Source organism: Chiloscyllium plagiosum, unplaced genomic scaffold, assembly GCF_037043375.1.
Source record: "Chiloscyllium plagiosum isolate Xiang-an unplaced genomic scaffold, Cpla_swu_hap1 HiC_scaffold_21, whole genome shotgun sequence".
Taxonomy (NCBI): Eukaryota; Metazoa; Chordata; class Chondrichthyes; order Orectolobiformes; family Hemiscylliidae; genus Chiloscyllium; species Chiloscyllium plagiosum.
The window spans coordinates 10488943-10516615 of NW_028270159.1; the positions used below are offsets into that span (position 1 = coordinate 10488943).

The window sequence follows — 27673 nt, forward strand, 5'->3', positions numbered from 1 at the left end:
GGAGTCTATTGAACCTCCTGGGGCACAGATCCTTACATGAACATACACCATGTTGCATTCTCATTAGTTTATTAATATAATGATTTTTGGTGTTCTGATTTAAGATTTATCCAGCATCTGAAGCAGCAGCCTTACGAAGAACCCTTTCCAAACCTCCAGGCCCACAAAACCCAAGCAAGATAAACCAGTGAGTAAGAAACGCAGTCTACTCCTCTTAATTCAAAAATTCTTGTTTTATTTTATTATGCACTAAATTTCCATTTTGCTCAATTCAAGTCATTGTATAATTGGATAACTCAGCAGCATCCCCTCACTAAAAAAATGAATTGTCAGGAGTAGACAAAAGCCAAATTTAACTCGATTACCTGGCTTCCAGGTAATATTGAGAGGGCTTGGAGGTTACAGCTTGGACACCCTGCTTTAAAGATTTTAAAAAAGATCAAATAAGTATTCAAACACAAATGTTTATTCTTGGTCGTTTTTGGTTTCTGTTGATTGTGGTAATACAAACTTGTACTCAACTGGTCATTTTACAGGTGGTCACTACATTGCCTATTGCCAGAATGTAATTAATGGTCAGTGGTACGAGTTCGATGATCAGTATGTCACAGAGGTCCATGAAACAGTAGTACAGAATGCTGAGGCTTATGTACTTTTTTACAGGTGAGGAATACTTGAAAAATGCCAACTAAAATGTGCAAGTTAAAATCTACTGATTCTGTTACATGAATGCTGCACTGTCAAGGGTCTTTTGGACAAAATGTTTTAAATCATAATCCTGTCTGCATCTCAAGTCAGCATAAATTATCCTATGGGACCATTTCAAGGAAGGACAGGAGCTGTTCTCTCCGCCCCCCCCGCTAGCCAATATTTATCCCTTCGCTAACATCAGTAAAAACAGATTATCTGTTCAATTATTGCAGAGCTGATTCTGGGACCTCACTCTGCACACACTGGCTGATATGTTTCCCACTTCACATGTGTGGTTATACTCGAACGTGTTTCATTAGCCGTAAGCCTTTTGGCGCATAAAGATAGGCTTTAAATGCATTTATGTCATTTTTCTTTTCTGTAAGTTTTAGGTACAAGCTCTGAAGTATAAGTCGTCCAGATTTGAATCGTTCAGGTTTGCAAGCATGATTTCTCCTCATGCCACCTACTTTGTTTAAAGCTGTATACAGATCAGTACTTGTTAAACATTCGATCAGCCACCCACTATATTGTGTCACAGGCAACATCATGCAGCATTCACCTTGGGTTGAAAAGTAACAAGTAACATTCGAGTCGCACATGCCAATAGCCATCTCCAATAAAAGATAAAACTGCTCTTGTTTCAGCATGGAAGACAGAATGAAAAAAGTCACCAGGAAACTGAAAAAAAAATGTTTTCTTTGATGTAATTTGACTACAAACTGAACTAGCCATGTAAATGCTGCAAGTACTTGTGGCTACAAGAGCAGGTCAGAGGCTGGACTTTCTGTGGAAAGTAACTCCCTCCAGATTACCCAGAACCTGGGTACTCTCTCTACAAGATGCATTTCAACAACTCACTAGGGCCCAGTAACTCCTGCCACCTAGGAGTAGAAGGACAGCAGTGTCATGGGAACACCAGCTCCTGCAAACAAAGCTCCTCTAATTTTTTTTCTCTGCTGAGTGGACATCTGAGATTTGTGCATGGCAGTGGCTTCTGAAAGCACAAAGCAATGCCAGTCAGCCTGTGCAGAATCTGAGTGGCTACAAGGGAGCATTGCCTGCAAGTCCCCACAAAAGCATACACCATCCCACAATTTCTTTCACCTTCATTGGGCCATATTCCTGGAATTCCCTCCTTGTAATGCTGGACGATTATAGGTGCACCCACAAATTGCAGTGGTTCAAGAAAGCCACTCAACATCGCCACCTTTTTCCAGGAGCAATGAAGTGTGGATAATAAATATTGGCTGAGCCAGTGATGGCTACATTCCATGAATAGATTAAATAAATGCAAAAGCATTATTCTGGTGGTTGTGAAGCAACAAGCATGTACCATGGGCGAAAAGGAAATTGTAGGAAGTGCAAATTAACAGTTCTGACAGAAGAGATTTTGAAAGGGAAGGGAAGGGCAGGACATGGGATCCAAAAGCTGTTTAATGTATATGGAATGTGTAGGTTGACTATTTGAGGTTGCCCCTTTCCTTTTATAATCGGTGTTTTCGCTGTACTTCTGTATGTGTTCGTGTCTTCTAGAATAAATTTCCACGGCTCATCCTCCTGTACCTGTATAATCTGATAGGTTAATTCTGCAAGTAGATAGTTGCCTCCATTCAGAAAATATTTTCTGAACACCGTTTTTATGTTCTACATTTGCCTCTAAAATGGCCAAAATTAAATGACTTATTTCTTGCCAGCATTCCTAAGGCATTTGGTATGCTTTCCTTTATTGGTCAGTGTATTGAGTACAGGAGTTGGGAGGTCATGTTGCGGCTGTACAGGACATTGGTTAGGCCACTGTTGGAATATTGCGTGCAATTCTGGTCTCCTTCCAATCAGAAAGATGTTGTGAAACTTGAAAGGGTTCAGAAAAGATTTACAAGGATGTTGCCAGGGTTGGAGGATCTGAGCTACAGGGAGAGGCTGAACATGCTGGGGCTGTTTTCTCTGGAGCTAGAGGCTGAGGGGTGACCTTATAGAGGTTTACAAAATTATGAGGGGCATGGATAGGATAAATAGACAAAGTCTTTTCCCTGGGGTCGGGGATTCCAGAACTAGAGGGCATTAGTTTAGGGTGAGAGGGGAAAGATATAAAAGAGACCTAAGGGGCAACTTTTTCACGCAGAGGGTGGTACATGTATGGAATGAGCTGCCAGAGGATGTGGTGCAGGCTGGTACAGTTGCAACATTTGAGAGGTATTTGGATGGGTATATGAATAGGAAAGGTTTGGAGGGATATGGACCGGGTGCTGGCAGGTGGGACTAGATTGGGTTGGGATATCTGGTCAGCATGGACGGGTTGGACTGAAAGGTCTGTTTCTATGCTGTACATCTCTATGACCCTAAGACCTCCTTGAAACATATAAGATTCTTAGGCTTGACAGGGTAGATGTAGAGAGGTCGTTTATCCTTGAGGGAGAGTCTAGGATTACAGAACATAATCTCAGAATAAGGAGTTGCTCATTTAAAATGGATGCAGTCTTATTTTCTTTCTTGCAGAGAATGGTGAATCTGTGGAACTCTTTACCACAGAGAATTGTCAAGGCTGGGGTATTAAGTATATTCAAGGCTGAGGTAGAATCCTAATCAGTAAGGGAATCGAGGGTTGTGGGATAAGGCAGAAAAGTAGAGTTGAGGGTGTTCAGATCATGTATGATCTCACTGAATCGTGGAGCAGACTTGATGAACTATATGGCCCACTTCTCCTTTTGTCTTGTGGTCTTAAAGGATGGCCGGAATCAGATTTTTTTTTTAAGCATATTAAATTTTCTATAAATAAACACTACTTTATGTGCTGTGTATAACATGTTTTTTATTTACTCAGAAGTTGTGGGCATTACTGGCTTGGCCAGCATTTGTTGCCTATCCCTAGTTATGCTTGAGAAGGTGGCGGTGAGCTACCTTCTAGAACTGCAGTTCATGTGCTGTAGGTGGACCCACAATTCTGTTAGTGAGGGAGTTTCATGATTTTGACCTGTAAATGTGGTTTAGATTGACAGACGATTATTTGCTTTATATGTGCCACTTGGTTGTGTAAATTGTTAATTTTGAAACTAATATTCAAAACTTTTAATGGAAAATTTATTTTCTGATTTATCCTGCTGTTCACCTGTGTATTGCTGTTAATGTTTTTGGCTTTTTCATTGTCCAGTCACACACATCCATTTCAAGAGTTATCTGAGAAACAGTGAAATATTTTCTGTTCTTTTTGATTTCACGATTTGTGCTGTGCTCCTCTATTGCATTTTTTTCCTTAGTGACCATTTTGTTCGAAATGTATGTTGCAGGAAGAGCAGCGAAGAGGCAGTGCGGGAAAGACAAAAGGTTGTAGCTTTGGCCAGTGCAAAGGAACCCAGCCTCCTCCAATTCTACATCTCGAGAGAGTGGCTAAACAAGTTCAACACCTTCACAGAGCCAGGGCCAATCACCAACCACACCTTCCTCTGTTTACATGGAGGTCAGCATGTGGGATAAGTGGAAGAATTGCCATCTGCACTAACCTAGAATTTATCAATCCTGGATATAACAGGAAAGAAGGCATCCTTATGAATAAAGATCAGATGTTCTTAAATCAGAAGTAATCAGAAGTGTTTGTATGTGCTTATGAACATCAGAAAGTTTTAGTGTAATTTTGAGCTCTTGCAGAGTTTCCACTTGTGGATTGACTCCTGAATTATTTTGTTTTCTGCTTCTAAAATGACAATGAATAGGTAAGCAGTAACTTTTATTTTTTAACAGGCATTCCACCAAATAAGTACCACTACATTGATGATCTAGTGGTGATTCTGCCTCAAAATGTATGGGAGTATTTGTACAACAGGTGAGTATAAAGATTCCTGAAAATAGAAATGGACTGTTTTTAAAATGCTTTTTTCTTAACTCACGTTTTTTTTTAAATCAGTTGTGCTGATGATATTTGATTTTTATTTGCAACAGCAATTTTATTACTTGGTCCAATACAAATTGAATACATGTCATCAAAAGGTTAACACCTTTGTCTCTATTGTGCTGCTTTTGGGCGGCTTGAACAGAAGCCATCCAGCTCTCAAACAGAAGCGTTATAAATCAATTGTTTTCATGATCTAGTTGTCAAACATGATACACTGATTTGGAGTATTGTGAATTTTGGTCATCCTCCCTTGGGGTGAATGTATTGGCCATAAGCAAAGTGACCATTTACCAAGCTGATCTCTTGGATAATGTGATTCTGCCATGGTGAGAGACTAGATATACCTTGATTGTATTCCGTAGAAGTGAAAATTGATTATGGTCTGAAGTGTTGAAAATAATGACAATAAATTGATGGGGAGACATCATTCCCTTATCTACCCTTTGTGAAATTCAAAACAAAATATTTAGAAGTAGAAATGCATTGACTCATAGAGAAGCCTGGAAAATATTATTCACACAGCAGGATGTGCTGATGTTGAATGCAGTATCTCAATAGATCATAAAAGTTCATTCAGTTTAGGTCATTTAAAACAACAGATACTTATTTTGCAAAGGTGGGTATTGAGGGCTTAGTACAGAGATTGGAGAATTGTGATTAACAAGACTAGAGTCGTCCAGGGTAACAAACTAAAGGAGAAAGTGAGGACTGCAGATGCTGGAGATCAGAGCTGAAAATGTGTTGCTGGAAAAGCGCAGCAGGTCAGGCAGCATCCATGGAACAGGAGAATCAACGTTTCGGGCATAAGCCCTTCTTCAGGAATTCCTGAAGAAGGGCTTATGCCCGAAACGTTGATTCTCCTGTTCCCTGGATGCTGCCTGACCTGCTGCGCATTTTCAGCTCTAACAAACTAAAGGAGCAGGCTCAATAAATTTGGCAACCTTTGCAATCATCGAACAACGTTGTGTATTTCATTATTCTTGTCTTGTGATTGTGGCAGGTTTGGAGGTGGCCCTGCTGTGAACCATTTATACATCTGTTCCATTTGCCAAGTAGAAATTGAGGCAATTGCTAAAAGGAGGAAAATGGAAGTTGACACTTTTATAAAGGTCAGACCACAATATTTCATCCTAAAAAGAGGGGGGGGGGGTGTTTGATTTTTACCTACATTTCATAATTGTTACTGAATGTTTAAGTAACTTTCATTAAAGTAAAATCTGGATGTGAGGCACCAGTTTTTCAATTCTTTCATGGTTGTGGGTCTCACTGGCAAGATTACCTTTTGTTTTACATCTCTAATTGCCTATTAAGAGATTGACGAGCTGCCGCCATGAACATTTGCAGTTCATCTGATGCTAGTGCACCATAGTGCTATCAGGGAGGGAGCTTCAGGCTTTTTACCCAGTGACAATGAAGGGGCAGTTGCTAAATACTCTTACTGATCTTGTATAATAAGAAATAGACCTGTACTCTACACTGTCTCTCACAGTGTATTATGCCAAAGCAGACAAGCTGCATTCAACCTTCCAGCCATGTCACTCTTGCTGTGGAGCTGGGGCATCATCTGAGTAGGTTTCACTGATTCTTCTTTTCCAACCATGCAAATGTCCCTGCGAGGGGCACAGTGGAGATTGAGTTTGCAATTAAAGAAATTCAATGGAATTTTAACTTACTCGACTTTTGAAATTGCTGCACCAACAGACTGATGGATTAAAAAAGATTTTAGCATTAGTATGTGGATTGAATTACAGCAAAAGTAGTACATTTTTGAGTACGCCACTTAACAGTAAGTCTTTTTGTAGCTTTCAAGCTGACTGTTAAGAAAGAGCAGGTTATTCATGTTTACTGAAAAATTGATTTTCAGAGTTCTTTGTTCTGCCTTAAAGATCTTTTATCAGAGCCATGGTTGATCTCCAATCCAAATTAGTACCATTCTTGGGATTGCAGGTCTCAACCTAGCAGTAGTAGAACTGAGAAAATTAATGATTTTTAACCTTTGTCCAATTAGGCATAACTGCATGTGTCATTTCATGGAATACAGCTGATGTTATCCAATGTTGAAACATTGTGCCTGGTCTTAGGTAGGTTTCTAGAAAGTGCGACAGATTCAAAAGAATAAAGAGAGAAACATGAAATCTGCACCAAAGCCCAGATGATCCAACAGAAGTGGTTATTGCTCTGTATTTGATACCACTTTTTATCTTGGAAGAACAAAGATAAATATGTACTTAGTCAAGATTTCATCGCTGTGGCTCTGTATAATTGATTCAAGGTGAAATGAAAGTGTACTATGTTTGCTTGCTCCTCTTCCACCTTTCTAATTTCCATGGTTCCTTTGCTGGGGCTGTATGTTTTCTTCCTCAGGTACTCATGACCCTTGAAATTAGTGAGACTGAATTATCGTGGCAAAGTAGGAATTTAACCAATAGAGGAGCATAAGTCTAGAAATATGATACATGGAATAATGGAACAGTATAACATTTAGCCAGTGTGCCTGTACGCGGATTCTCTGAGAGAACTAACCAATTAGACCCAATCTACATTAACTGGTTAATTTCTCAGGGTTTCTACTTCATTGGTTAGACAGTTGGGTAACTGAAATGCAGGGTTGAGTTGAGGAAAACATGCCAGCTGGTTCTGTCCTTTTTAAAAGAAGCTTCTTAAAACAAAAATCCTTTCTCAAGATCGTTTTTTGGAAACCTGAAGGAGGCAGAGGTTGTCACCATACAGGACTATGGAAACTTGGAGGACAGGTTTCTAAACCCATAGGTATTTAATATATGGTCTTATCAAGTGATCTCTAAGGAATGATGGAGACTGTAAATAAACTGGCTCCTGTCTCCCCAGCATCCAAACGTCTTCACTGCATTTGGCAGAAAGAACACATAGGACTAGGTCCCAGATCATCTGCAGCTTGATCAAAAGCAGTATTGGTCGAACATAAAGTTGCTTGTATTTGTGGATTGGAGAATGGTGTGAGATGCCTTGGGAAGATAAAAATTGAAAAAAGGTGTCTCTGTTCTGTCAGTATTAAAATGCTTGACTCCATTAGCTTGTACAAACAAAATATCCTCAAAAAAACTGACAGTGGTTAGTAAACAAAGTTCTTTAACACCTCTACTCATTATTTTCATTCCAGCTAAACAAAGCATTCCAGGCTGAGGAATCTCCCAGTGTTATTTATTGCATAAGTATGCAGTGGTTCCGAGAGTGGGAAGGTTTCGTTAAAGGCAAGGATAATGGTAAGAAACAATAGGTGGCATATTCCATTAGAAATAGAATATCTCTTTGAATTTCAGTGGTATGTAACTAATGAATTAATAAATTTGAAGTTCAAACATAACATTCTTTTTCCTCTGGTAATTTAAATGCAGTGAAAGTCCAATTATTGCATGGACGTTGGGATCCAAAAAAATTAAGTTATGTTTTAACTGGATCTCTTTATAGCTAACAACTACCCACTTACCTCTGGCTCTTGCCAACAAGTTAAAATCCTGGAGTCCAAAAGAAACTTCCTGCTAGTAATTACAGACTAAATCTCTGCTTATTGCAATTTTAAATACAGTGCTTGGCTTACTCATGAATTTGGAGCACATTGGACACTTGAATAGTTTCATTGCATTTCTACAGAATAATCTGACCAATCTTATTGATATTACATAGGGTATTAATTCTTGCAGTTAACTGGAAGAGTAGACCAGTAAAATGATGTTTACTGTCGGCATTCTGGTCAGTACTGAAGTCAGAAGTTTTAAAGTTTTGTCTGTTGTTATCCTGGTTGTCTTGATATAACGTTGATAATGTTGCTGACAGATTACAGTAATCAGCCAATCAAGTAGTCCCGTGATGTTTCAACAGTGGGCATAAATAGTTTATAATTCCATGTCACTAAATGTTGAATTAGTTATCACAATAAAAATATTGTAAGATTGCCTTTTTTATTTATTTTTGAAAGTGAGGAATATTTAAGGATTCTTGAAGAATTGGATTAATGGTTGGGAGGGATGGACTTCATAATAATATAGTCATATGTGAATTCTGGATTCAGTGGATCTGATGGTCTGAATGAATGACCTTTTCTGACTGTTCTTATTGCTTTCACAATATATTCTTCTAGAAGTGAGAAAAACTGAAATATATTTGTCTGGAAACTGCTACAAAAATCTCGCCTGAATTATTTAGTTTTCTTTGCTTCTTCCAGAGCCTCCAGGTCCAATAGACAACAGCAAAATTGCAATCATTAAGAGTGGCCATGTCCAACTTAAACAAGGTATGGATCTGTGTAGTTCTAGATTCTATATAGTCAGAGAGTAACAACTGTTAAAATGTTCCAAAGCAGGATATCGAGTCAGCTGGCATAATTTTCTTATCTCTAAATAAGTGTGTTTTGGAAAAGGAGTAATCATGCACATGGAACTGGAAACCAAAACTGGTGACAGGTAAAACCTGTGGTATTGAATAAGGTTCTCCTGTTAAATCCTTGCTCGTCTTTATTTTCTTTGATTTTATCGTAGGTGCAGATTACGGTCAGATATCAGAGGAAACGTGGAACTATCTGTTCACAATTTATGGTGGTGGACCAGAAATTGCCATGCGACAGAATGTTGTTCAAGCTGACTTGGATAGTCCACAGGGAGAACGGAAAATAGAAGCGGAAACCCGAGCCATGTGACCCTAGATCTGCCAAAAAAATTGGTTGAAAGGTACTTTCTGAATAGCAGGAAGCAAAGCTCTAAATAGAGTCAAGTTACAGATCAGTCATGATCTAACTGACTAGTGGAGAGGTTTGATGTGCTATATTATCTACTTTTATTTCTACATTCTCTGCTTAGATGCAACCGTTGTACAAAGTTTAGAAAACTTTTGTTCCAAAGAATACACAATGTCACCACAGTTTGCATTTACATAGTGCCTTTAATGTAGTGAAAAGTCCTGAGTTGCTTTGGAAGATCATAATAAAACAAACACAAGTAAATAAGACAGGGAATCTGGCAAAAGGGATCGATGTTAAGGAGCAATTTAAAGGGGAGGGAAAATGGGCTTGTTTAGAGAATTCCAGGGTTTGCAGCTGGACATCTCAGGGCACAGCCACCAGTAGTGGAATGATTAGAAGCAAGAACTGTTGAGGCACATGAAGCTGAATTGCTAATATGAAGGATCGTATAAGGGAAGGTGATTAGATTAGATTCTGTACAGTGTGGAAACAGGCCTTTCGGCCCAACAAGTCCACACCGACCCTCCGAAGAGTAACCCACCCAGGCCCATTTCCCTCTGACTAATGCACCTAACCTAGGGCAATTTAGCATGGCCAATTCACCTGTCCTGCACATCTTTGAACTGTGGGAGGAAACCGGAGCACCCGGAGGAAACCTGGGCAGACACAGAGAATGTGCAAACTCCACACAGCCGGTTGCCCAAGGCTGGAATCGAACCTGGGACCCTGGTGCTGTGGGGCAGCAGTGCTAACTGCTGAGCCACCGTGCCACCCAAATAATATTGTGAAGGTTTTTGAAAGGCAGATATGCATTTTAAAATTGAGGTGTTGCTGACCGAGGAGCTGATATGGATCAACAAACACAGAACTTAATGTGAATTAGGATATGGATATTTGTGCTTTGGATGAAATATTGCAAGATAAAGAAAAGTGGGAAACCAACCATGAAAGCAATAGTTTAATGAGGTTTAGAGACAAAGAAAGCAGTTCTTGTTGATTTTCTCAATGTTGATATTGAATTCACACCAAGTCTTAACAGCCCTGACATTCTGTGCCAGAAACTTTCTCTAATCTTTTGGTCGTCATTCAGTGTTAGGCTGGAGCCCAACAATTCCAAGCATGAGAGAATGTCATGCTTATGTGCCAGTACCTTACATCCCTGATCTGGAGAATTGGCATATTTCTCCAAAAACAATTGAAGTGAGAAAATAAGAACGAGAATTATTTCATACACACCTCCACTGTCACAGCAGTATTGACAAAAGCATGGATACCAATTGTCCCCTTTTGGCTTAGAATTTGTAGCAAAAACAGACCATTTTTTAATCATTTCATGGGATTAGGACCTTGCCGGCAAGGCCAGCATTTGTTTCTCATCCCTAATTGTCTTTGAATTGTGAGACTTGCTAAGCCACTTCAAAGGCCAGCTAAGAATCAACCACCAGGGCAACCACTTAAAGACCAGACCACTTAAGGATGACAAATTTTCTTCCCTAAAAGCCATTAGGCTTTTTTTTATACTAGTGGTGGTTTCATGATGCCTGGTCACCATTACTGAAGCAATCTTTCAATTCCATATTTTATTTAATTTTAATTCCTCCAACTGCAACTTTGAACTCTTGGCCCTGCTATTAACTTGGGTCTCTGGATTACTTGTCCAGTGACATGGCTACATGCCACCATCTTTCTCCCAACTGGTTTGTACCATTGTTAATACTATGAGTCTGCTCACATATGATTTTACCTAAACTTGAGATCAAAGCAGAAAAAGCCTGTAAATACTTAGCTAATTGGGCAGTACTTGTGAAGAGAGAAGCAATTTATACCTCAACTGGATGATAATGTTTCGGTTCTTTTGGGTCAAGGAAGCATTACAGTGCTGTGCAGACATTTGCATCTTTTGTCTTAGAATTCTCAGTTCCAGTTAAAACCAGATGCTGCCCAACTATCTATTTACAGCATTTTGAATTTTTATTATGGATCTGCAGAATTTTGCTGATGTACATCTAGTTTTATCTGTGTAGCCTATCCCTTCCTGCTTCCTAAATATCTTGCTACCTTTTATAATCATCCTTGTTATTTACCTCACCTTCCTACTCACTGTGATTGGAAGTTCCAGTTCTGAGCACTCCCTAGGTCAAGACATTTGTGTAGAAAAAAGAAGTGTGATGGATTAAAATATAAAATTATGGTGATCACAGAATTGCTGATGCAGTTGTTTAATCAACATCAACAATGAAACCAATTAAGCATGAACATCTTTGTTTTACAGGCTGTGATCCTGAGATCAAGGACATGAGCACTGCAATGTTTGCACCTGTGATGAATCTATGTGAGCACTTTGTAATTTAACTGTAGAAATTCTTTTTTTTTTAAGCTATTTTATTTCTTTCTGACTGAACGTATGGCGAGAAAAAGAAGTGTGTTGCATAATGCCATGCATAGCAGAGCACGCTGTGGATACACTAATGCTGTACTTGGATAAGTCTGACTATATTTCCTTTAAGTAGAGTCCACATTTCTGTTTGTCCTATGTGTATGCATAAAACACACCAAGCAGGTCTGTCATTTGTATATCTTAACTCCAAGAGTGATTTGGGCCTGCAATATCACGATGATGTACATGCATCATGATCTTAAGCCGGAGTGTTAAATGAAGTCTTCACAAGTTGGTTTTTTTTTGGAGAGAGAATTTCTCCCAGTGGTTCTGGTAGCAGTTTGGCTATGTCAGCTGGGTACACTGGTCAATGCTGTTGTTTTCTGACGTAATCTATGCAGCAGGTTATTGATCTTGGCACATGTAAATATTTTTGTTTTGTTATTCTTGAGCTCATTATGCTGTCCCATCCTGTGCATCATTTCCCAATTTGTGGGGTCAGGCAGGTTTTGAGTATCACTTTATCATTGGAATTTGAACTTGTAGGCAGGTTAGCTTGTTCTTAATTTTTAACTTTTTTCTAATGTGTAGGAGTTAAAGCAAATGACCAGGGAAAGAGCACTAGTTCCTAAAGAGGGTGCTTGTCATTATAATTTGCTCTGTCATTGGCATTCCAATGCGCATTATTAATTATGTGCCAAAGATTGAAGTTCTGCATTGGAGGAAAAATCCTCAATTTGCATCTTCAAAATCTTGCCTAATGGAGGAGTTGCAGCAGCCTCTGATTAATCCTCAGGCGCATATGTTTTGGTGTAAGCATTCATCTTAAGGATGTCATGTGATCGAGAGGAAGGGACCACACCAAGTTAAAGGAATAGAAAACTATAGTCAACCACCACATTCCATAAAAAAATGTTAAGATTTCTGTCTCTGAGTATAAATATAAAGAAACAGCAGGATATATATGATCACGATTGAGCATGGAAATGCTACCTTCCTATGCTGTCCCAAATCGCTTAACTTTATCGGTATCTAAAAAAATCTATTGAAGTCTGCCTTGGCCATGTTCAACAACTAAGCATCTACAGCTCACTGCGGTAGAGAATTCCAAAGATGGCAGTGTAGAACCAAGATGAGAAATTTATTCACTCAGGATTGTGAATCACTGAAAATTTCTGCTACATGAGGGGATAGAGCAAGAAGATAGAGTTGAGTAAGAAGAAGGTCACACTGATGTTATTGATTAGGGAAGCAGCTCAAAGGTCTGTATCACCTTTTCCTCTGACAAACTAACTTAATTAAACATGTCTTGGGTTTTTTAGTCGCTTCTTGGTTCGTTTACTTAGCTGATACATGCATTAAGTTCCTTTCTTGCTGTGTTACTTGCTTTAGATGATTTACTTTAAACAACTTTCAATTTTCAAATTGGTTAGCTAAATTCTAGCAGTTATGAGCATTACAGCAATAATTCTGAACTTGACAGCATTTAAACAATTGTCTCCAATGTGGACTGAAACCTCATATTGCACCAGTTCCTCCAATAACTCATCAAATGTGTGAAATGTTTAATTATGGGCAAAATATTCATTTTTCCTTGGATGAGCCCTTGGTGAAAATAGAGTATTATCACTCTTCTCTCTCCTTAGCTGGAAGTCCTGACATTGGTTTACATCTTTTTGAGTTTGATCTTTTGTTTTATGTGGCTTAATCTGGTCAGAGGTCGATCAGTCAGGAAGTATTTCAGTTGAATTGAGGTGCGCTATTCTGTTCATAGTCTTGTGTTAAAAATTGTTGCACCTTACTTATGGTAAATGATGCTTAATGACCACAACCCAGGGCAAAAATTGTACATGACATTCTACATTATCAACTACTACTGGTTCTACCTTTGCCACGCTGTGTCAAGTTTTGGACTTGTTCTGTCTGCAGATCCTGATCTGTCCAGCTTCCTGCCACTTTTTCTGATAAAACGAAGGTCCCTGATCACAAGCAAGTGATATTTCTGTTTATACAATAAAGTACAGTTTAGATATTTAACTGAACAAAAAATCTCTAGGTCCAGTGTTTATATTAACAATCTGTTAAAATGGTTTCAGTAACTTATTAATTTGAATATTTGGGGAATTTGTAAGTTGTACTTTGCCAGTTTGGGATCTGAAATTTTGGTTGACATTAGCCTTGTTTTGTTGCATGTAAGTTATTGTCCACTTTGTACATTTTTGGAATGGAACAAAAAAACAAATCTTTCCACTTGTAGAGAGGGTCAAAGAAGATAATGTGAGGGGGTGCTTAGTGAATGGATGGTGACTTTGCTGGTTGTAGACTGTAAATGTTTGTACATAGATTCAGACAGGCTGATAAATCTGCAGAGGAAGAGAATGCTAAAGGGATGTTGAACTTCAGATTAAAAACAATAAGTGGTGAGCTGCTTGGCCAACTCCAGTGACCTTTGTTTTGCCACCACTCCTGACCCATCAAGTTGTAAGCCAGTCTTTGCATTTCGACGTGTAGAAATCGATTATTGCAGAAACCAGTTTGAATTTCCATAGGCTACCATCTCTTTTTTTCTTTCCACCCTCCTTACCCCTCACCACTCAACTTCACAGAGAGATGCATGATCTCGTAGATTCCCTTGAAATAACATTTAAAGCTATTTGCTTTTGGAAGTGAATTTATAAATTTAATGAAATATTTTTCAATTGTCCTATGTAGATCGTTGAAAATTCAATTCCATGATTTGAAAGATTAGAGTAGTATCCCAGTATTGGGGTGTAATGTTTGTTTTCTGTCACTCATATGCACATGTACATGTTTTGCATGTATGAGATATTACATATTTACTTGTAATTAAAATAAAGAGCACTTTTTTTTTGTTTAATGAGTTCTGGGGTAGGGGTGTGGTGCCCAGAAGGGTTGAAGAAATTGTAAATCCACCAAAATTTGGCCCTGTTAGTTACCAGTAGTAGATTGTTCTTGGCATTGCTCACAATGCATATTTTTGAGATGTAAATTAATTAATAGCAGTGAAAATTTTCCAGCATTGATTCACAACAGTTTGTAGGTATTTTTAAGCTGTAGGCACCGTAAAAGAGATATGAATGTGCAAGACTGGTAATATGTTAGAATAGTGGAAGTTTGTAAAACGTTAGAATATTTCACAGAGAAGAAAATACTTAGACTTTAAATCAAGCTAACCTAAGAGATACAGGAGCCAATTGACTGGTACAAAACTTCCAGTGTTGATTTTTATTCCCCCTGAAGTTATATCTGTGTGGCAGTTTGGTATAGAACAGAGAGGGAAAGATGTTGATGCACCCTAGCTATGTTACCTTTTTAAAATGGTCCTTTCCCCTTTTCTGAGAATATACAGCAAAGAGTGGTACCCAACAGAATGGTCTCCGTATCAACAGTGGGTTATTTTGCTGCCTCCTGTGTTAATATTTCCATGGTTCTATGAAAGCTGCACAATATTCACAGCTGTAATATACTTGGTGTCTATGCAGTTGAGCAGGTGTGTCATATACTTTCAGGCTGGTGTATTTTGCCTTCGTCTACAGCCAGATTTATATATTTTGGTGCAGTATCTAAGGAGTAATTTCCTACTGTCAAGTTCCTTTGTGCAAAGTCTTGTTTTTATTGCAGATAGGTTTAAAAATATTTGTAAGAAGAAAACATTGTGCAAATTATTTTTGTAACGAATACTCTCCAGAATTTTTGTTCTTAAAAAGTACTACCAAAAATCTTGGTTGTCCAGTTGCCCAGATTGAAAGCATTCAATTTGCAAACTTAGTTGAGCTGTTTAAAGAGATTCAGTAGTGTAAGTACAGGAAAGTATCTTCTGGAATCCAGAACAAGGTGACACATCTTTTAAAATTGCAGCTCTGGAGTGATATGTTTCCATTCAGGATAAAGAAAATCTGGAAATCCAGATGCAAATGTTAGGTCGGTGATTTCTTTGTTCAAGACTGAGATCAGTAGAATTTCTTTGGGTGAGGGTGAGGTGGATGGAACATAACTGGGCAAGTGGAGCTGAGATACAGATCAGCCACAGTCTGATTAAGTGACAGTGGTTTGAGTGACTGAACAGCAACCTCCTTTTCCCATGGTCCAGGACCAAGGAGTAGGTGATCCATTTTCTCTAATGGATGGGTATTGATCGGTCTTATTTTAGATAGTTCGTGATACTGCCCTATTTGGTGGATTACATTTGTAGAGTGCTTGCAGGAATGTTTGCAAGTAATGGCATTGTCACTCACCCTGAGAGATGAAGAATATTCCTAGGTTGAAGGTTTACCTTATCCATGGAACAAGGTGTGTGAAGAGGCTAGATCTTTTCCATATTGCAGAAAATTGAGAATTTAGTATTGATGCTCCACATCCTTAATCTCTCCTTCGCAGGTTACTTCCTTTAACTAACTGCTTTTATATAGTTCCCTTCTGAGTTTTGAAACTTAATCAGAGTGTATGACTAATTTTTACCAAACCTGTTATCTATGCCTAAAGGCCTATATAAAATGCTGCCCTGTCGCTAAGGTTTCAATTTGATCCAATTTTGCTACTCTAGTTGTAAAATGGAATGTGAATCTCTTGCATTGGCTGAACTGCTGATTCAGTGTTATAATGTGTTGCATTGACACAATTTGTAAAGATGGGATTAATCTGCTGTAATCTTTATCTTGTGTAACAACTGCAAATTACAAACTTAAATTATTCTCACAATTGTACACTTAACATGATGGGGTTCATTATTGCTTCATAAGTAATGCAGAGCTGTTAAGTGCATAAATAAAGTGAAATAAATGGCATGAATAGCTTTATTAATTCCTCCTTCATTTAATTGTACAGCCTGAACTATTGCCAGTATGACCAATTTTAGCAAAATTAACATTTTTTTTGTATTTATTTCAAAGTCTGTTTATTGTTGTTCACTTCCAAATATTTCCAATATTCACAAACATTCATGCAAACCACATGGGACCACTTTATTTAACCACGATGTGAGGTGCCGGTGTTGGACTGGGTGGACGAAGTCAGAAATCTCACAACACCGGGTTATAGTCCAGGTGAATTCACCGGATGAAGAAGCAGCACTCTGAAAGCTTGTGATTTCAAATGAACTTGTTGAACTATAACCTGGTGTCATGTGACTTCTGACTTGACTTGGCTCCATGCTAGTGAAAGGATTAGTTTTATTCCATTTCCCCATCCACTCTGTTTGAGGCAAAGTTTAAAAAGTCCCCCATGTCACTTTGCTGGAAGCTTGTCATGTACGATTTCCATTTAATGATCACCATTTGCAAAGCTAGAAACCAAGTTTTGTTTAGAAAATAAACTATTTTGTATGACTGGAGTCTGCATTGTACATGTCATGGAATGGCTAAAGAGCTAGCTTTTGTGTGGCAAATAGATTTGTTAGAAGGCTGATTTCTGACACTATTTAGTAACCATTAAAAAGAGTTTTCATCGAGAAAAAGATTAGCAATCATTACATGGCAAAGACTAATCTACATGAATGTCCAATTCACTATGGTGTAAACTCAAATTTCTTTAGCATCGAACAGCTTTATTTTTTGAATTGTTTAACTATGTAGCAATACACTGGTTGCTTCAGTTGCTGAAATCATGATTCTCACTTTGGAAGTTCAACTGGTGCAATGTTTGTCTGCATCAGTGTGTTTTGACTAATTGGGTATTGAAATTCTCATCCAGTTTAAAGCTTCACTCATGTTTAACTCCTACAAAGGCAGCAGGATTTTCTAAATGAGTTCATACAGAAGATCCCACTGTATTGGCACATAACCTTGTCTGTATGTGCTAACTTAGAGCAATTTTGACATGCTCCCATGGGTTAATAACAAAAATAAATAAAAACAATGCTGGCAAAACTCATCACAAAGAAATGTCATACAAGTCTCCATGTTAACGCTGTTTGTCTCTCCACAGATGCTGCCAAACCTGCTGAGTTTCGCCAGCATTGTTTTTCCAGTTTCACACAAATCTCAGTGCAAATTCTGAATGAGCCGCTCTCAATGGAATCTCTTAAATAGGGCAAGAATATTCTAGACAGTGCACTTGTTATTAAAAGCAAGATACTGCTGAAAATTTGAAATAAAACCAGGCACTGCTGGAGAGATTTGCAGAGGTCTGGCAGCATCTACAGAGAGAAAAAGAGTGTTAACATTTTTGACTTTGATAAAAAGAAGTGGCATACAGGTCTCAATGTTAGCGCATTTTCTCTCTACACAGATACTCCCAGACCTCTGCAAATCTGTCCAGCAGTTCCTGGTTTTATTTCAAATTTTCAGTATTTTGCTTTTAATAACAAGTGCACTGTCTAGAATATTCTTGATTTGGAGACGCTGGTGTTGGACTGGGGTGTACAAAGTTAAAAATCACAACACCAGGTTATAGTCCAACAGGTTTAATTGGAAGCACACTAGCTTTCGGAGCTAGTGTGCTTCCAATTAAACCTGTTGCACTATAACCTGGTGTTGTGTGATTTTTAATTTAGAATATTCTTGCCCAATTTAAGAGATTCCATTGAGAGTGGCTCATTCAGAATTTGCACTGAGATTTGTGTGAAGCTGAAAACATTCCTTCATGTAAGCAGGCTAAACTACTTTTTGTTTTGACATTTCCAATGTTAGACGTCAGCATCTTGAGCCACCTTGTGATTTGAACCCAGCTATCAATGTTTGGCTATAAGATTTCCAAAAGGTGTGACTGTCAACTATGATATCAACTGGTCGACCATCATAGTTTAGCAGATTTTCATTTTATACCAATTTACTCCATGCTGTTGAGGAGGCCGTCATGACTAAGGAGAGATTTGAAATACTCTAAAGTTGAGGCTTCAGAAATAATTTTCTGAATTTGAGGAAAAGGGAAATCCTGTGCATTATTCTATGATTATCCTGTAATCTGTGTATTGTTTCTGATAAACTCCTTCAAATGTCCAGATGGAGAAAATTAAATCTCACATGGACATTGTTTGTTTGCTCTTCACTACCTTATCATTTTGATATATGAAAATGATTCAGTTCATTCTTAATTACATAAAGGAATGACCCGATAAACAGAATGTACACATTAATACCTTCATTTCTGGATGAGAGAAATTTTGGGTATTTATGGTCCTTTTTTTTTATCGCTCAGAATCTTTTTGATCCCAATATCTCAATGTTTGGACAAGTTTGATTTGTTGATTTTTGAGCCCTGGTTACAAAGCTGAACCAAATAAACAGGGGAGGTTATTAGACACGTTACTTAATGCATAACGTATTAAATGTGGATGTTGAACTATCTAAAACTATTTGCCAAAGCAGATTCAGTGAATTAACTTTTCAGCAGCTCATTTGTAGAATAAAGAGTCACCTGAAGACACCAAATCAATGCTTAGCAGACACCATCCTCTCAAGTGTCTGCTGACCTGCGGGCTGTATGGAATCAACCAGCACTAATGTCTCCATTGTATTTACTTCACATGGGCAAATGTAAATAGATCTTAGACATGGTGCTAGTGTCCTGCTCCAGAGCTAAAATGAATACAGCTCTCCATGCAAGTTGTTATCCAAATAAACACTGGTTCATTAAGGAAAACTCCAATGAGTGTTGGTTTGATTTTGTTTTCAGATTGAATTGAATCGACTCGACTCTTATCGAGGCCGCTTTGTCTTGCGAGCAATACAGGCAGATCAGAGTTAAGTAGCAAAGTTAAGTAAATAATAAGTAAACAACGGCAAAACAAAAACACAGGTAGAGGCGATTTCTAAGAGGCCATTCAGTATTCTAACAACAGTAGGGTAGAAACTGTTTCGAAAACAGCTGGTGCATGTATTCAGGGTTCTGTACCTTCTCCCCAATGGTAGAGGTTGTAGAAAAGCATTGTCAGGGTGGGATGGGTCTTTGAGAATGCTGGCGGCAGTGGACCTGGTAGATGGATTCTATAGATGGGAGGTTGCCCTTTGTGATTATCTGGGCCGAGTTCGCCACTCTCTCTAACCGTCTACGATCTTGAATGATACAGTTGCCATACCAGGTCGTGATACATCCAGACAGAATGCTCTCGATGGCGCACCCATAAAAGTTGGTAAAGGTATTTGCCGTCATGCCAAATTTTCTCAGCTGCCTGAGGAAGAAGAGACGTTGATGGCCCTTTGTAACCAGTGCATCCACATGAAGAGTCCAAGAAAGCTTGTTGTGGATGACCATTCCCAGAAGCTTGACACTCTCCCCTCGTTCCACCTCTGTGCTTTTAATGCATAGGGGGGCATGAATAACATCCTGCCAAAAGTCAATAATGAGTTCCTTGGTTTTGCCAGCACTGAGAGCTAGGTTGTTCTCAGTGCACCATTTTTCCAAGTCTTCCACCTCCCATCTGTAGTCTGTTTCGTCACCATCTGATATTCAATTGACTATGGTGGTGTCATCAGCGAACTTGTAGATAGCATTAGTCTGGTATTTGGCGATGCAGTCCTGGATATACAGTGAGTACAGTAGGGGGCTGAGTACGCACCCCTGTGGGGCTCCAGTGTTGAGTGTTAGGACGAAATATTGTCCCCAATCATCCACTGATTGTGGCCTGTGGGTCAGGAAACTGAAGATCCAGTTGCAGAGAGTGGTCTTGGTCTGAGATCACTAAGTTTAGTAATCAGTCTTGAGGGGATAATAGTGTTGACTACAGTTCAGCCTTCAATGAGTAGGATTCTTATGTAGCTGTTCTTGGTGTCAAGATGTTTTGGGAGGAGTGAAGGGCAAGTGATTTGGCATCTGACGTGCATCTGTTGGTTTGATAGGCAAATTCGAGTGGGTCGAGTAGTGGGGAGGCTGGAGTTGATTAATGCCATGACCAGCATTTCAAAGCACTTCATGACCACCAAAGTTAGGGCCATTGAGCGGTAGTCATTGAGACATTGAGCTTTAGTTTGTCAAAAGATGTGGGAGTGGTGCTGAGAGAGTGACTCTTCCAAGTGTCTTTCAAAAAAAATATTTTTAATCATTGTTTGGTAATAGTCATATGGTATAGAAACAGACCTTATGGTCCAACTCGTCCATGCTGACTAGACATCCCAATCTGGCCTAATCCCATTTGCCAGTGTTTGGCCCATATCCCTCTTAAACCCCCTCCTGTTTGTCCCAACTCATGCTCAAAAGGTCGGAGCAATAAAAGGAAGCATGCTAACTGCCACCTTAATCACCCTATATATTTATATATGTCACAAACTGCAAAGAATTATGCACATGAACCCATAGGTGTCTCTGTTCTGCAACACTACCAAAGACCCTACATTTAATTGTAAAAATCCTACCCTTGTTTGTCTTACCAAATGTAATACCTCACATTTATCCAAATTAATTTCCATCTGCCACTCTTCATTGACACAATTGATCAAGATCTTATTGTAGTCTTTGATAACCTTCACTTATTGCCATGCCACCAATTTTGGTGTCATCTGCAAACTTACTAACTGTGCCTTCTGTATTATCCCCTAAATCATTTATGTAAATGACATACAAAAGTGCACCTTGTCAACTATTGAATTCCAGTGTTTATAGTCATCCCAGTGTGGAGCACTTTTTAATAGTATTCTTAAATTTCAACGTTTTGGATAATTGTGCATTTTTTTGACTCTGGTTCATTATCCCTAAATCTCTGTCTCTTTAATGGGAAAATCCTGAGGTTGCTGCTCCCAACAGACCGTGAAAATGTCTTAATTGAATTTGAGGTTACCCCACATTGAAAGAAACATTTAGCCTCAGTGCAGTGCTGAGGAAGTTGAACATCATGATTGACCTAGTTAGTTACTTGGGTGGATAGATGAGATCCCATTGTGCTATTCAATGGAGAGTGGTAAGATGTTTCCTTGATGTTTTCTCTAATATTCCTCAGCCAGTATCACTGAAAAGCATTAACTTATTGCTATTTTTAGGAACCTGCTAAGTGCAAATTGGTTGCTGCATTTCTAAGTTGCAACATTTCCTGTGTTGCAACCAAGTTTGTGCTGCCATATTTTGCTCTTCCATGCAAAAACTACCTTCACTTACAGGATCCATATCTCTCTATTCCCTTCCTGTTCATGTAGTTGTCCAGGTGCATCTTGAATACTGCTATTTTGTCTGCTTCCATCACCTCTGGCAGCGCATTCCAGACATTCACCACCCTTTGTGTAAAAATAAAACTTGCCTCTCAACTCTCTTAAACTCCACCCCCTACCCTGCATTCTGAACCTGTATCCCCTACTGATTTACACCTCCACCCTGTGGAAAAAGCCTCAAACTTTCCACTCTATCCATGCCATTCACAATCTTAAACTTCTTTCAAGTCGCCCCTCAACCTACTATGTTCCAGTGAAAACAAACCCAGTCTATCCAACCTTCATAGCTGAAATCCCTCATATCAGGCAACATCCTGGAAACATTTTCTGTACCCTTTCCAAAGCATCCACATCTTTCTGGTTGTGTGGTGAGCAAAACTATATACAGTGAAGGCAAACATGACAAGCCTTTTTTACTACATTATCAACCTGCGTTGCAACTTCAGTGATCAATGGACCTGGACACCCAGATTCCTCTGCATATCGACACTACTTGCAATGAGGGCCTGAGGTTGTGATAGGTGCTATGTAAATGCAGGTTCATTCATTTACGGGTCAGAGTTGATAGACATACGGAGTGGCAGGAAAAGAAAAACAGAAGCCAGAGCATCAGAGAGCCAGTGAAGGTTGTGGGAGAAGGAAAGAAAGCCAAGAGGAGATCAAAATTCTTATGGTCATGTTGTATAGAGACAGGGAGGGCAGATGAACATAGTGTTAGAGGGCCACAGCACAAAAGGCCCTTTGAGTCTGCAGCGGTCAAAGACAACCACCTAACTACTTTAATCCTGTTTTCTAGGACTTGATCCATAGCCTTGAATGGCTTAGCATGACCTACAGTGATGCAAATAATTCATTTGAGACTGCCAGGAGAAGGCCTTATAATCAGATAAGGGTCTTAAATGCAGTAACATTGAAAGAGAGATGGACGATCCATTAGCAAATGTTGCGACCCCAAATAAAATGAAGAGTTATATACTTGATAAGTTGTTCATGTGATATTTTAAGCTAACCTGTGTAAATGTTGCTATCCATTGCTATCTCCTGTCACTAGGTGGTGCAGTAGCCATGTTTTCGGACATCATTCCTCCTTCCTTTGTTCTCTACTGTGCCTGTTGCCACCCGACGCAGGGGGGAGTGTCAGAGGTTCAAGGTGACCTTATAAAAGTTAGCAAAATCATGAAGGGCATGGGTAGGGCTTTTCCTGCAGGTGGCGGAGAGCCAAAAGCTAGAGAGCATAGGTTTAAGATGAGAGGGGAAAGACTTAAAAGCGACCCGAGGGGCAACATTTTCAGGCAGCGGAGAGTGGTGTGTGTATGGAATGAGCTGCCAGAGGAAGTGGTGGAGCCTGGTATAATTGCAACATTTAAAAGGCATCTAGGTGGGTATATGAACAGGAAGGGTTTAGAGGGATATGGGCCAGATGCTGGCAAATGGGACTGGATTAGTTTAGGGTATCTGGTTGGCATAGACGAGTTGGACCAAAGGGTCTGTTTCCATGCTGTATATTGAAGTATTTGTGATCCAACACTGGAGAAAGTCTATTACTGGCAATCATTTGTCCAGAGTGCAATAAAAGTCTGCTTGAAAGTGGCTGAGCAGCTATTGTTAACAGCGAAGGCATCCAATTAAGTAATTTAATTGCTTGATCTTAATTTCTTCTTTCTCTTCCTGATAACCAGTTTTTCACCAAACCTCACTTCCCCTGTCAACTAAATGCAAATGTACTTTAAAAAGTTGTTTGAAGCCAAAATGATTGATGTCCATTTATCACAGTTCCAAAGAAAAATGCCGTTTATTTTTTACTTAGTCTAGTGGTCTAGGATGGCTCAGTGGTTAGCACTGCTGCCTCACACCACCATGGAGGAGAAAGTGAGGGCTGTAGATGCTGGAGATCAGAGCTGAAAAGTGTTGCTGGAAAAGCGCAGCAGGCCAGGCAGCATCCAAGGAACAGGAGAATCAACGTTTCGGGCATAAGCCCTTCTTCAGCAATCTTCCTGAAGAAGGGCTTATGCCTGAAATATCGATTCTCCTGTTCCTTGGATGCTGCCTGACCTGCTGCGCTTTTCCAGCAACACATTTTCAGCTCACACTACCATGGACCTGGATTTAATTCCAATCTCTTCATAACTGAAACTCCAGCCTGGGCAATATTGTGGTAAATCTCTGCGCCCTTTCCAGTGCTCTCCCCTGCCTCCAATAAGGTGGATTCCAGAACAGCATATATATTCACAAATACATTGCTCAATTCTACATAGACCCAAAGGAGTTTGTTGCGAAACACAAGATTGCTGTTTGGGTACTCCATGCTATGGTGATGACATCTCCCGTTCTGGATATTCTGCAATTACAATGGAAGTCTGGTGACAAATTCATGCTTCTGGAAGTTAGACTTTTATCTTGTAAAAGAGTTGGCATATATTTTGTCTAGATTAGAATGGTGTTGGAAAAGCACAGCAGTTCAGGCAGCATCTGAGGAGCAGTAAAATCAACGTTTCGGGCAAAAGCCCTTCATCAGGAATATAGGCAGGGAGCCTGAAGGGTGGAGAAATAAATGAGAGGAGGGTGGGGGTGGGGAGAAAGTAGCATAGAGTACAATAGGTAAGTGGGGGAGGGGATGTGGAGTGGATAGGTGGAAAAGATGATAGGCAGATAGGACAAGTCATGAGGACAGTGCTGAGCTGGAAGTTTGGAACTGGGGTGAGGTGGGGGAAGGGGAAATGAGGAAACTGTTGAAGTCCACATTGATGCCCTGGGGTTGAAGTGTTCTGAGGCAGAAGCTGAGGTGTTCTTCCTCCAGGCATCTGGTGATGAGGGAGCGGCGGTGAAGGAGGCCCAGGACCTCCATGTCCTCGGCAGAGTGGGAGGGGGAGTTGAAATGTTGGGCCACAGAGCAGTGTGGTTGATTGGTGCGGGTGTCCCAGAGATGTTCCCTAAAGCGCTCTGCTAGGAGGTGTCCAGTTTCCCCAATGTAGAGGAGACCGCATCGGGAGCAATGGATACAATAAATGATAGTGGTGGATGTGCGGGTAAAACTCTGATGGATGTGGAAGGCTCCTTTAGGGCCTTGGATGGAGGTGAGGGAGGAGGTGTGGGTGCAGGTTTTGCAATTCCTGCAGTGGCAGGAAAAGGTACCAGGATGGGAGGGTGGGTTGTAGAGGGGCGTGGACCTGACCAGGCAGTCTCAATATATTTTGTGACTGGTAGTCTCAGCATTTAGAAATTTCCAGAGCAAATTTATACTGAAATGCCTATTTATACTGAAATAGGCATTTCAGTATAAACACAACCCTGTCATAGGGAAGTAGCCACATCTTGCAGCCAAGGTTGATTCTGGTCTAAACTCGTATGGTGCTGTAGAAGGCTCTGATAACTTGCTGAGATCTATTCAGTGAAAACTGAAGCAAACACTTGGAATTCCTTTTGTGAACAGAAAGAGAGAGAGAGAAACTGACTATTGTACAGGATGTGGGTCAGGCCACTTTTGGAATATTGCATGTAATTCTGGTCTCCTTCCCATTTGAAGGATGTTGTGAAACTTGAAAGAGTTCAGAAGAGATTTACAAAGATGTTGCCAGGGTTAGAGGATTTGAACTATAGGGAGAGGCTGAATAGACTGTGGCTGTTTTCCCTGGAGTGTCAGAGGCTAAGGGGTGACCTCTTAGAGGTTTATAAAATCATGGGGGACATGGCTAGGACAAATAAATCCCCCTCCCTGGTTTGGAGGAGTCCAGAACTAGAGGAGACAAAAAGAGACCTAAGGGGCAATGATTTCATGCAGTGGGTGTTGTGTGTATGGAATGAGCTGCCAGAGGAAGTGGTGGAGGCTGGTACAATTGCAACATTTAAAAGGCATCTGGATGGGTATATGAATAGGAAGGGTTTAGAGGGATATGGGCCAGTTGCTGGCAAGTGGGACTAGGTTAGGTTGTGATATCTGGTCAGCATGGATGAGTTGGACCAAAAGGTGTATTTCTGTGCTGTACATCTTTATGACTCTCTGACTCTAGGGGTGAATGTAACTGACTACAAGTAAGTATGTGTATGTTGAAATCAACCAGACCAGGAGATTCATTTAAGAAAGAGTTGGATAGAGCTCTCAAAGATAGTGGAATCAAGTGTTATGGAGATAAGGCAGGAAGAGAATACTGATTAGGAATGATCAGCCATGATCATATTGAATGGCGGTGCAGGCTCGAAGGGCTGAATGGCCTACTCCTGCACCCATTGTCTGTTGAGATGTTAAGAACCCAACGTAGGGAAAAACAAATGTCAGAGCTCTGGATGAGGCTTAAAGTCAAGTGATTAATGAGCCAAATTTAGACAGATTACAGATACAGAAATTGCTGGAAAAGCTCAGCAGGTCTCACAGCATCTGTGAAGAGAAACCAGAGTTAACGTCTCTGTTCAAGTGACCCTTCCTCAGACCTCTCTCCCCAGATGCTGCCAGACTTGCTGAGTTTTTTCCGGTGATTACTGTTTGTGTCTGATTTATGGCATTTGCAGTTCTTTTGGTTTTTATTTAGACAGATTCAAATCTTAGATTAGATTAGATTACTTAGTGTGGAAACAGGCCCTTCAGCCCAACAGGTCCACACCGACCTGCCGAAGCGTAACCCACCCAGACCCATTCCCCTACATTTACCCCTTCACCTAACACCTACGGGCAATTTTAGCATGGCCAATTCACCTAACCTGCACATTTTTGGATTGTGGGAGGAAACCGGAGCACCCGGAGGAAACCCATGCAGACACGGGGAGAATGTGCATGTTGGAAATGTGGTAGGTACTTATACAGCAGTTAAGATTTTAAAAACACCAAATAGATTCTGAAAGCAAATCATTTCCACTATGTACAATTAGTCCAAAACTCTTGTAAAAATGTCCAGGAAGTGTTTTACTGAAATAACATACTGCTGCACCTATATTAAAGGTTTAAACCCATTTGTTACTTGCAACATAAATTAATTTTCCAAGACAGAAGATGTCTGTGCCTACAGGTGTCACATCAATATGTCACATTTGATCTTTAGCTTCATCTTCACCATTGCTGTCAGATTAATTTTGTCACTAGGTAACAGGGATTCAGGGAAAATAGTTGCCCTTATCAACCAAATGCTGACGTAGAAAGTTTGTAAAGGTTAAAGGAACTAAAGTTTGAAAACTGCTTGATTATCTATCCCTGAGGCACTCTGTCCAGTTGAAGAATTTCTTCACAACTGTGATGAATAGGTGTTGACACATTTAAGTATCATCTACAAGTTTTCTCATCACACTTGTTCGCTGATTAACCCAGCAGACACAGATTTAAGGTGATTGGCAAAAGTGTCAGACAGACATGGCATACTCATTAGCGCTGGCTGTTAGTGTGATCTGGAATGCACTTACTGAAAGTTCTTCCATCCCATTTTCAGTCATGACTTTCAGAAGGGAGTTATGTAAACAACTGAGAAAGAAAAGTCTTGCAAGCGATGGGAACCGAATAGGGCTATGAAATGAATTGCACAATCCTGCCAATAAGTTGGCAAAGGATATGTTGGACTGTGTGACTTCCTATGATGTAATATTCTTTTGATATTGCCTAAGTCTGAAACTGTTGTGAATATTTTGGATAATTTTAAGGGGGATATCACAGATGGACACCCTCAAACCTTTATTGCAGAATATGTCGAGAAACCATTAATTTTTTGCACAGGATGTGCTGGTAAGCAATAGGCCCCCATGCCTCTGTTTGGGCAGGTGCTCAGATCCCACCACGATGGAATTTTAATATGATTGAATAAATGTAGGGGGAGGCTGAATAGGCTGGGGCTATTTGCTCTTGACAGTCAGATACTGAGGGGTGACCTTACTGAAGTTTACACAATCATGAGGGGCATGGATAGGGTAAATAGACAAGGTCTCTTACCCAG

General features: G+C 39.8%; 1 protein-coding gene across 2 annotated transcripts in view; it reads left to right on the top strand.

Moving 5' to 3' along the window:
• Positions 1-16475, top strand: part of usp20 (ubiquitin specific peptidase 20) — a 64446-nt gene extending 47971 nt beyond the window's left edge. For both annotated transcript variants that reach the window (XM_043720515.2, XM_087998240.1), the window contains exons 18-25: positions 537-663; positions 3978-4147; positions 4429-4510; positions 5580-5688; positions 7719-7821; positions 8781-8849; positions 9094-9282; positions 11566-16475. In XM_043720515.2, coding sequence (XP_043576450.2) covers positions 537-663; positions 3978-4147; positions 4429-4510; positions 5580-5688; positions 7719-7821; positions 8781-8849; positions 9094-9251 — 818 coding nt within the window. In that variant the 3' untranslated portion in view covers positions 9252-9282; positions 11566-16475. The remainder of the gene's footprint in view (positions 1-536; positions 664-3977; positions 4148-4428; positions 4511-5579; positions 5689-7718; positions 7822-8780; positions 8850-9093; positions 9283-11565) is intronic.
• Positions 16476-27673: the final 11198 nt, after the last annotated feature.